Raw genomic sequence first — 12,051 nt, forward strand, 5'->3', positions numbered from 1 at the left:
TGTGTTCGTGCTGACGTGTTTAAATCTCCGTTGCCGTGCGTAGTGCTGCCACTCTCTCCTCGGCACGGTGCGCGTGCGGTGCGGTGCGGTGCGGTGTTGCACGGAGCGCGCGCTTGGCGTCATCGCGTGCATTCGACGCGCTCATGGCCGCGCTGTAAAGTGAAGCAGCGGATGCTCAGTAGGATATACGTTCGCGACTGGGCTCGTTTTCGCAAATGCAAAAGAAAACATGGAGCCAAGCCTGGCCTTACTGCTCACCAGCTTGCTCGGTTGGTGCTCGTGCTCGAGTTTCCCAAGTAACATTAATATAGGTGAGTGGAGTCGCTTGTGCGCGCGCGCGCGCCTTTATAGCGCACTAACATCTGGATCTGCATCTGCATGTTCATGTCCAGAACCGAAAGCCAGTGAAGTTTTGTTTGACTACAGGAGCTGATGAAGTATGTTAAAACCATTTCTTGTGCGTGTTTTGGCAGGCGGTTTGTTCCCGACCGACTCGCACGAATATGAGGTGTTCCGATTCGCGTTATCTCAGCAGCACGAGCTCCCCAAACTGGTGCCACAAGTGGACATGGTGGATGTGGGCAGCAGTTTCGCCATGACGTACGCATGTAAGTTCTGTCTCCGTGTCTATCATCTAATGCATCCATGAACACACACACACACACACACATGAATGGATGAATGGATGGCACGTTATTGTCTCGAGCACCTGTTCGCATGCGCCTTCAAACCTTCAACTCCTTGCCTTAATAATGAGAAACGCACCATCTCTCTCTCTCTCTCTCTCTCATGCACCGAGGACATGAGCCCTGACATCCTTTCAGGAAGAGTGAAGAATTAAAAAAAAAAAAAAAGAAAGAAAAAGTCCCGGTCATGACTTCTGCATCAGTCCTCAAAGTTGTGCAATGAGAATTGAACAAAAATGTCATTTAAACTATAAGCTTATACCTCATCTCATCTCTCATCTCATTATCTCTAGCCGCTTTATCCTTCTACAGGGTCGCAGGCAAGCTGGAGCCTATCCCAGCTGACTACGGGCGAAAGGCAGGGTACACCCTGGACAAGTCGCCAGGTCATCACAGCGCTGACACATAGACACAGACAACCATTCACACTCACATTCACACCTACGGTCAATTTAGAGTCACCAGTTAACCTAACCTGCATGTCTTTGGACTGTGGGGGAAACCGGAGCACCCGGAGGAAACCCACGCGGACACGGGGAGAACATGCAAACTCCACACAGAAAGGCCCTCGCCGGCCACGGGGCTCGAACCCGGACCTTCTTGCTGTGAGGCGACAGCGCTAACCACTATACCACCGTGCCGCCCCAAATATTTCCCATAATATAGAATACTTCTGGGGCGGCACGGTGGTGTAGTGCTTAGCGCTGTCGCCTCACAGCAAGAAGGTCCGGGTTCGAGCCCCATGCCCGGCGAGGGCCTTTCTGTGCGGAGTTTGAATGTTGTCCACGTGCTCCGGTTTCCCCCACAGTCCAAAGACATGCAGGTTAGGTTAACTGGTGACTCTAAATTGACCATGAATGGTTGTCTGTGTCTATGTGTCAGCCCTGTGATGACCTGGCGACTTGTCCAGGGTGTACCCTGCCTTTCGCCCGTAGCCAGCTGGGATAGGCTCCAGCTTGCCTGCGACCCTGTAGGACAGGATAAAGTGGCTAGAGATGATGAGATAGAATATTTCTTTTAAGGATATCAAAAAAAAAAAAAATAATTGAAGGATGCTTCTTACATCCTCGTTGCACAATCGTGTTTTTCCTTTGTCACTACTAATATGCTCTTTGTAACTGTGCATGCTCTTGGCACGCATCTGTTGCATGTCTTAAGTTGTTACGCAAAACATCACAGACAGTCCGTGTTGTGTGTGTTCATGCGCAGGCATCCGACGGCATCGTGCACAAATTTACGGCAACGTGCACGAGCTCAAATTTAAAATACAGACCATACCCATCCAGCATTTTGTTTTACACATACACACACACCCCGGTATCATAAGTGAAATTTGAAGAACAGCTGTAGAAATCTTTAGGCATGGTGTTTCTGTGAGAACAAGCAACACGATAAGTGTTCGTTGCAACTGCGTGATTAGAAGGTTACTGCGTAATTTACTTGAACATCAAAAAGTGACTGTGTTCGCAAGAGAAGGTGAGAGGAGCATTGTGTTTCTAAATCCTGCTGATATTACTAGCTCCTGACAGCTTAGGCGATGAGAAAATCCTCACCTCAACTCACTTGCTAGCGAGTGCGACTTCTTCTTCTTCTTGTTTGAAGTCTGAGGTTAACTCAGGGAACTGACATTATTCATGTCAGCTCCAGACAGAGTGCCTGAATGGTATATGATCCTCTTCGTCACATTGCAAAAAGACCTGAGGAGAATTTGGGTGTGATGTATAATATTTTATGACCATTTGGTGTTTCGTATATTTCGCATTAAAGGATGAAACATCAATCCCAGGTATAGGCGTCTCTGCAGAACGTTAGCAGTTCAATTGCTTCTAGAAAGCTTCCCATGCTTTTTCATTGCACGTTGATGATGCCCTGAGTAGCTATTGGAAACGCAGCGTAATTGGCCATCAGTACTGTGGAAATGTCTGTGATTGATCCCGGGGATGATTGCTTTAGTTGTGAATGCGGAACATCTTGGAAGAGTGTGCACTTCAAAGTGGGCTCCTGCGTCTACATATGGGGAAAGTGAAAGCAATTATACAGAGCTAATTACCTACAAGACCAGAGAGTCTTCACATCGGGATAGGGTGTGTGTTTGCACTACTTGCTTTGAGTCTCATCCCCTGATTGTGTGCAACTCTCTGGCCTGACTCATCATACCGAACATGATGAAAGAGTGTGCTCTGAACACCATCAGAATGAATTCTTTGCCTCTGTAATAAGATCGCAAATAAGATGTCAATCTTGTTTACTTCATTTGGTATGGTCTGAAAATTGCTATGAAAGCAGCATGGGGCGACTCTTGGGTGTTTTGAAGGCCTGATTAGCAGGCGGGCTGATGTAATTCCATGAACTCATCAACCACAACCATGTCCACAAATATTTGTCTGTTTGTTGTGGTGTGAAATGAGTACAAGGCCTTGATAGACAGGATGTTTGTCATCTGTGACAAGGTCACCTTTTTTTGCTATGTTTTTGGACAGATGAATATTCTTCCTTGCTCTTTGTGCTTCGAAGCTACTCTTCCTATCAAAAAAAAGACAGCTTACAAGCAATGTACAAAAAGAAAGGAAAGTGGTACTGAATAGTTATTTCGCCTTATTAGGAATTCACCGCAAGTCCCAGACAGTTGAAAAATGCCAATTCCTGTCCTGAAAATGTCAGCCAAGCAGTACAGAGTGTATTACGGTAATAGTCGTGATGTGCTCATCACTTGCTGTCCTTCCTGAAGTCCCGATCTCCAGCAGAAAATTAAACAGACATGCAGATGCTAATGGAGGTTATTAGTCTCAATGCCCTGTAGTGAAGATACGCATTATCATAATCTGTCACTGAAGGTGATTAAAAGAAAAGAAGCACCAATCGTGGATGGCTGATGAGCTGTCCAGGACGTTATTTGTTTCCCAGTCATTTATATGAAGGTAGCACCGGAACAGACTGCATTGTTTATAACCGGGATATTACTGAGGTTGAATACATGATTTTGAATTAACAGACAGTGTGTTCTAAAGAAATATGAATAAGAGTCAGAAAGTCAGAACAATATTTGGAACAGTGCGTCCCTTTGTGCTGAAAGCCTTTCTTTCTTTTGAAAGCTTGCCAGAAATATTCTCAAGGCATCTGGTTGATCCTAGAGGTGTGCATCCATGACTGGGATCCTGCAGACTGAGAAAGAAAAAAAGCTTGTGCAGGGTGGTGGTTTGTGATAAATTTCTATCATCCTTAGTACCTGCCTGGTCAGGGTCACAGCGGTTTAGATTCAGCTACTGGTTTGTTTTTGGGAAAGACAACCAAATAAATTCATTGGAAAGTATCACAAGGAAGGACAAACAAAAACAAGACCGTCAGTGACGGCGTAGCTCACTCCAGCCCCGTCTAGTCCAGAAGGAACGATCTAAAGTGGGCCACCATGCACAATAAATGTTGCGAGCTATATACACTATATACAAGCTATATATAGAAGCTATATATACCCTAGGAATACCGACCTATTTGCCAGAAAGAATCCAAAACAGCGAGGAATTGATCGAGAAGAAGCGATTTTTGTTGAACTGTTACTTATTAAGGCTTAATTAGTCCATAACTTCATTAATAACTGTAATTCAGCAAATCTGGGTAGAAGTTATATGCACCCTAGGTACCCCTACCTTCATGCCAGAAAGAATCAAAATCGATGAAGAACTGAGGGAGAAGAAGTGATTTGTGTGGAAACTGCTTGTTAGGGATTGATTAATTACTTCATATCTTCATTATTAATTGCAGTTATGCAAATTTGGGCAGAAGCTATTATATGCACCCCAGGTAGACCGACCTTCCTGCCAAAAAGAATAAAAGTCAGTGAAGAATTGAGAGAGAAGAAGCGATTTTCGTGAAATGTGGACGATGATGGATGGACGCCAGACAACACATGATGGCATAAGATCATCACCTGTTGGCCAGATGAGCTAATAATACTGGATCTGAATCATGAACTTGAGCAATGTAGCTGAGGTTGAGGAACTGTCTGAACAATATTTGGAACACATACACTCCCACTCAGTCATTGTTACCTCCATCAACTTTGTTGGAGGTGGTTATGTTTTCACCTTTGTTTGTTTGTCTGTTCCCAGTATAACTCAAAAAGTAGTGAATGGATTTGGATGAGATTTGGTGGAAAGGTGAGCCATGGGCCAAGGAACCATTGATTAGATTCTGATGCAAATCTGTATATGTGTCAAACCACGGGATATTTTACCAAATGCTCTGTTTACAGAATGCGTAGAAATGGTGTTGAAAAGCATGCAATATTTTGCACCATTTTCACTGGCTGATCCAGTAACTATCAATGAATAATCACCTCAATAGCGCCCCTACAGGATACATTTATCACTTTTAACATCATCCACGACTGAGATAAGTATAGATCTTCCTTCTGCCATAAAAATCCGCAAATGACATTTTTGATTTGTAGTGAAAATGTGTCGATCATGCGAGTGCAGTTTTCATGCAACATTCGCTTGGCGGTGCTAATAGTTCACCACGTGTTTTCTTGACCTTCCGAGCAGCATTTTGTACTCTGCTGCTCAACAAATCTGGGAAATTCGCCAATAATCTATAGTCAAGATTGTCTCCTGATGGATTCGCAAGATTCTGTATCATCTGGAGTCAGTGCCTGGAAAATGGACCCTTTTGGGTTGAGTTCATGCCAAATTTACAGTAACTTTCCTTGGTCCAATTTCACTTTGGCTTGTATTTCCTGCATACAGAGGCTTGGTAGTTTAATGCAGTAGGTAGAACTCAAAATCCGTCATCTGAGCATCTGGTATAAAAATCTGGTGGACTGACAAAGGTATATGTAGATCCAGGATCCAGATATGTACGCGGATCCATGTTTTTTTTGTCCGTTCCCAACGTAACTCAAAAAGTAGTGAACGGATTTGAATGAAATTTGGTGTACAGCTTTAGTATTATCCTAAGTTCAAGTGATTTGATTTTCGATGTTGATACTATGTGGGTTGGTGAAGGTATGGACTCTACTGAGTGCTCTTCTAGTTTTATATGCAAGAATGAACAGAATGAATGCTTCATTCTACTGTTGTCATAGTTAGTAGTAATGAGCTAACAACTTGAAGTGTGCTAGCCTAACACTTCTTACTCCAGATACTAGCTAGCTAGTTAACCACAAATGTACAAGTGGTGGCAAAAACCAGACAAATTGACTAAATGCAATTCTCTTCTGCTGTTTTTCCCATCTTTCCACCACAGGTAGATACGAATGGTTCACGAGTCACATTTCTTCTGTATTTTCTGATGTTCGTTATATAATTTAGTTGGGTAAATTACAATTAATGTTCCTTTCACACCATACGGTACCCCCTATGACTAACTGATACATAAACCAAACCATTTTAACCAAATGATAGTAAAGTGTGCTTTTTTTGCATATCTGTTTTAAAAATCATGAAGCCCGCTGATAGTCCAGGGGCCCTAAGTGACCACTTATACCATTAATACAAGAAATAGTTCTACATTATATGACCAAAAGTTTGTGGCCACTTGCCCAGCACACCCTTATGTCCTTTCCAGATTTAGTCCTATTTTGCTGTTAATCTCCACTTCTCTGGGAAGGCTTTCCACTAGATTTTCGAGCATGGCTGTTCGGATTTGTCCATTCAGCCACAAGGGCGTGAGTGAGGTCGGGCACTGGGGCGAGGTATGTTGGGCGAAGAGGCCTGGGGTGCACTTGGCATTCCAGTTTATCCCAAAGGTGTTCAGTGGGGTTGAGGTCAGGGCTCTGTGCAGGACACTCGAGTTCTTCCATTCCAAATTTGGCAGACCGTGTCTTCATGGACCACGCTTTGTGCACAGATGCATTGTTGTGCTGGAACAGGTTTGAGTCTGCTAGTTCCAATGAAGCGACCTGGGGCAGTGGTGGCTCGACAGCTGAGCTGAAGGCCCTGGGTTCAAGCCTTAGCACTGACAAGCCACTGTTGGGCCCTTGAACCCTTAACCCTCTCTGTTCCAGGAGCACTGTGTCATGTACCCCCTTGTTGTACATCACTTGGGATACAAGCATCTGCGAAATGTCTGTAATGTAGCTATCCCAAATATCTCATGTAATCCTTCAGCATCCAAATACGTTCTACAGATTTTTGTGGCAACAGTTTGAAGAAGAACCACATATGGGTGTGATAGTCAGGTGTCCACAAACCTTTGGCTATATTGTGTAGGTTCAGATATAAATCTTTTAAAGAAAGAAATCTGCACACATTTAGCTGATTGCAGTCATTTACTTTAAAGGGAATAGTTACACAAAAATGTTTTAAAGGCTGCAGAACACCATGTGGTGCTAAACAATTGCAGTTTCACCAGAAAATGCAGCAAATTGAAATATAAATATGAATATTTGGAGTAGTAAACAGATATAGATACAGATAGCATCCTTACATTGAGCCCCTAGTTTATAATAAGTTCAGGCTTATTAGCTCATCTGGCCAATAGGCGATGAGTTTATGCCATCATGTGTTGTCCGTCATCCATCGTCCGTCCATCGTTGTCCATATTTCACAAAAATCGCTTCTTCTCTCTCAATTCTTCACCAATTTTTATTATTTTTGGCAGGAAGGTCAGTCTGCCTGGGTTGCATATAGCTTCTACCCAACTTTGAATAATTGCAATTAATAATGAAGACATGGAGTAATCAGTCAATCCCTAATGAGCAGTTTCCACACAAATCACTTCTCCCTCAATTCTTCACCGATTTTGATTCTTTCTGGCATGAAGGTAGGGCTACCTAGGGTGCATATAACTTCTACCGAGATTTGGGTAATTACAATTATTAATGAAGTTATGGACTAATTAAGCCTTAATAATTAACAGTTCAACAAAAATCGCTTCTTTTCAGTCAATTCCTCGCTGTTTTGGATTCTTTCTGGCAAATAGGTCGGTATTCCTAGGGTGGATATTGCTTCTAAATATAGCTTGTATATAGCGTATATAGCTTGCAACATTTATTGTGCAAGGTGCCCCACTTTAGATCGTTCCTTCTGGACTAGACGGGGCCAGAGTGAGCTACGCCATCATTGACGGTCTTGTTCTAAAGCTTATTCTTTATTCACTTTTCTTTCTTGACAAGAAACCTTGGGAGAGTGTTAATCATCCGCTGTATTTTTCATGATCAAAAAATGACCCATAGAAAAATGGCTTCTGAAGGCCAACATGAAGGAGTCCACTTATACTGACTGTTCCGAGTGCAGTGCAAGTTTACTCCAATGGATGCTTTAAAGGCCTGTTTAAGTGGCTGCGTCTCCAAGGAGCCTTGCTAATCACTCGGCACAGCCTGCGCCTGCCACATTCATTTAATCTATTATTCATCGTCTCAGTACCAAAATGATTATTTTTCCGAAGTTTATTCTCCAAATGTGCATGATTAACAGTGCCCCTGTCCTCACAGTCTTAACCGAACATAGAACAAGAGTTGTTAAAATTCCATTTGTGCACAAAGGCGATATTGTGCTGGATTAGGACATTGCTCTCTGGAGAAGTGATTAAAAATGCCATTTCAATAAACGTTTTCAGATGATGGAGCAAGAAAGACAGAGTTTAAAGAAAACAGCAGGACAGGGACACAACTGTATTTTCTAGTGTGTAATTCTCCCAAGACATTTCTTTACCTTGTAGTACGAATGGCAGAAATGAGATTGTTTAAATGCATTCGATGATATTTATATGTACCATACTAAAGGAGCGCCTTGCTCTGATATAAGTGTATATCGGTGATTATTCTATCCACATTCACTGGATATGAGCAATTGCGTGCTCTGATTGGCTACTCTGCTACTAGGCTATCAGCTCATATACTGTGAGTAGAGAAAAACAAAATGGCAGAGCATGTTGCTGAACCAGCTGAGGACGAAATAAACAAAATGAACTCGAAAACAAACCCCCCCAAAATACAAAAAAAGCAACAAAATATGGAATAAAAGTATTTGATGGTAAGAACGTATCTTTTTTATTTTTCAATAATTATTATTATTATAGCATTTTTCACAAATTGCTCCCGTCATTTCGCTGGTTTGTTTACATTCTAAGCAGAAATGATTTTGTCAGACATTTTGTATAAAGTTTTTATTTATCGAATTTGCAAAAAAAAATAATAAAAATGCTCTGTTTCTCAAAATCCAGTGAATGTGGATAGAATAAAACAGTTATTCCACTCAATCTCGTCGTACATGGCTTATAGCCGACTCGGTGCTACGCGCCTCATCGGCTCATGTACAACTCGAGTTAATGGAGTAACTGTTAATTATTATACACACAGGACACTTTTTCGATGGAATAAAAACATGTTCTATTCCCTTCTAGCGGGTTTCATTCATGTGGTTTGACAGCATGCAATATTGTTAGCATATCGCTTATCCTACGTGTATTACATCATTCTACCTAATGGAGAATGAGCGTTGAATATGGTTTATGATATCCCTTGGTTGTCAAGACAACATGACGTCACACGTCAGAGGCGTGAAACTTCTGCACCAGTGAGCTACTGGTACAATTTGTAAACGAACATGGCCGCCAGGTTTGCTTCGTTAAATATGGAAGATTATGAGAGAATTTTGGGCGGCACGGTGGTGTAGTGGTTAGCGCTGTCGCCTCACAGCAAGAAGGTCCTGGGTTCGAGCCCCGGGGCCGGCGAGGGCCTTTCTGTGTGGAGTTTGCATGTTCTGTCCGCGTGGGTTTCCTCCGGGTGCTCCGGTTTCCCCCACAGTCCAAAGACATGCAAGTTAGGTTAACTGGTGACTCTAAATTGACCGTAGGTGTGAATGTGAGTGTGAATGGTTGTCTGTGTCTATGTGTCAGCCCTGTGATGACCTGGCGACTTGTCCAGGGTGTACCCCGCCTTTCGCCCGTAGTCAGCTGGGATAGGCTCCAGCTTGCCTGCGACCCTGTAGAAGGATAAAGCGGCTAGAGATAATGAGATGAGATGAGAGAATTTTGAAAGAGAAAGACACATTGAACACCCGAAAGGAATGTGTATGTATAATAACAATAATATTAGCTGGATTTTTCCGTGGTTTATCAGATATATCCCATTCAGCTACTCGTCTTCGACTTGTTCAGTATCATGCTAGCTGAATGGAATATATCTGATATACCATGAAAAAAAGCCAGCCAATATTATTGAAATATTGTCACATACCGTACAGTATCACAGAGGACTCACTCTCAGGAACAGACGTCCCGAGGACCATCTGGAATTGGAAAATGGAACAATTGGTGTTGGAAGTTATTAATTAGAGCTGTGATATCACTGTATGTTACGTCATGGTGAATATTTTAACGTTGGATTAATGCCCCAGTGCAATCCTGCATGTTTGGAGATTTGCTATTTTAAACTTTATGCTCTTTTCTTGTCAAAACGATCAGCTTTTTCTCAAAGTGTAAAGGAACTGAAACCTAGAAATTGTTTTTCGAGTGTGGGAGTGAAGGAGTGAAGGGTATAGCTCCAGGCTAATGATATGAATGATAAGCTTGTATGTGTTGAACTGATATTTCATTGCAATCTGCATAAATTTGTGGATTTACAATCAACAAGCTGAGCGTATAAGCTTGCTTTATACAACTGTTACAAAATTAACATCCAGTTTACAGTCTAGTTCATGTCTATATGTTTTACACAATAATAAACTGTCAACAAGTCGAGGGAAATATAATTACTGCCGATCGACTATTGTGCATTAGGATAATACAAAGTGTGGCCTTTTCATAGGAATACAAAATATTCATAAAATCAATGTTTTAAAAGAATAATCTTAACTGTTGAGCTGTTTCTGAATGAGAACATGCTGATTAATTTTCCATAGCACCATGGCTGTAACATAGAGTGCCCTCCACAATTTTTGGCACCTCTTGTAAAGATTAGTAAAAAGGGTTCAAATAATTTGACCGTTTCTTGAAGTTGCTTCATCTTACACTAAACAAATGGGAAAAATCCAACCTTTCATTGAAATGCATTCATTCAGAGAAAAACAAATTCCTCATCAAGAAAATTATTTTCAATAAAAACGCATGTGCCACTATTATCGGCACCCCTGGAAATGATAACGAACACAATATAACTGAAGCATGTTTCGGATTTAAATGGTACTTTTTTTTAGTTGATTGAAGTGTCTAGGACCTAATAATAAACTCATCTCATCTCATTATCTCTAGCCACTTTATCCTGTTCTACAGGGTCGCAGGCAAGCTGGAGCCTATCCCAGCTGACTACGGGCGAAAGGCAGGGTACACCCTGGACAAGTCGCCAGGTCATCACAGGGCTGACACATAGACACAGACAACCATTCACACTCACATTCACACCTACGCTCAATTTAGAGTCACCAGTTAACCTAACCTGCATGTCTTTGGACTGTGGGGGAAACCGGAGCACCCAGAGGAAACCCACGCAGACACGGGGAGAACATGCAAACTCCACACAGAAAGGCCCTCGCCGGCCGCTGGGTTCGAACCCAGAACCTTCTTGCTGTGAGATGACCGTGCTAACCACTACACCACCGTGTCAAATTGTCCCGTGCTTAAACATTCATATGCTAAAGTTTTCTGTTCACAGACCTTGACTTTATGTAACATTTATGGAAGGAGTCTCCACTGTTCTCAGTCACATGACAAGCTGCAATTTTTTTTTGCCTCATTACCTTTAAATAAATATGTTTATTTCTGTAATACCTCACAAAATATCAGGCCATTCTGTGGCTGGGAAGTTATTTAATTTGAGGAGATTCCTGAGTAAATAATGTGCATGAACTCACTCGCTTCGCGAAGTCAAGCAGACAGAGGAAGTCCGTGCGTGCATGCACTGGTTTCCCTTTGACCGTGCACTGACAGTTACATCATTCTGTCGCTAAACGAATAGCTGATCACACCGAGGTGCTCGCTGAGCGCTGATATTTATTAGTTTGGTCCTGCATTTCCTTCCCTTCGCAACATAATGTCTTTTCTTCTCGCTTTCCGTTACTGTAGTCAGTCTTTCGCGTTTCATTCGCACACTCACGGCCTCCATTTTTCTCTCCTGTTTCAGATTTGTATCCCACAATGCCTTGCGTGAACGGGGAAAGCCCACCACGTGATGCATGATGTAATATCTTGTATTGGGTCATGGTGAAGCAGGAAAAAATAGCAGAGAATTTAGGGCCACGTGGCCCTAAATTCATTAATTGTTATATTTAAAAAAAAAAAAAACTAATAAAATTTGAAGTCTGTGATTCAAATTCAGTAGCTTTCAGTCCACTAAACAAAAAGAATTGGGTGTCAGGGAAAATTTTTTTTTTGACCTACACTTGAAAAATCTGAAGGGCAGTCTACCTTTAAGAGGCTGGTGACTGTTTAT

At 42.2% G+C, this 12,051-nt stretch overlaps 1 protein-coding gene across 2 annotated transcripts in view; it reads left to right on the plus strand.

The window, feature by feature from the left end:
• The first annotated feature begins 229 nt into the window (after positions 1-229).
• Positions 230-12,051, plus strand: part of gria1b (glutamate receptor, ionotropic, AMPA 1b) — a 190,440-nt gene continuing 178,618 nt past the window's right edge. Inside the window, exons 1-2 of one of the 2 annotated variants that reach the window (XM_060936357.1) lie at positions 230-311; positions 474-608. In XM_060936357.1, the coding sequence (XP_060792340.1) occupies positions 230-311; positions 474-608 (217 nt within the window). Of the gene's footprint in view, positions 312-473; positions 609-12,051 lie in introns of those variants that run through there. The other variant, XM_060936358.1, reaches the window with a different exon arrangement.

Source organism: Neoarius graeffei, chromosome 12 (genome assembly GCF_027579695.1).
Source record: "Neoarius graeffei isolate fNeoGra1 chromosome 12, fNeoGra1.pri, whole genome shotgun sequence".
Taxonomy (NCBI): domain Eukaryota; kingdom Metazoa; phylum Chordata; class Actinopteri; order Siluriformes; family Ariidae; genus Neoarius; species Neoarius graeffei.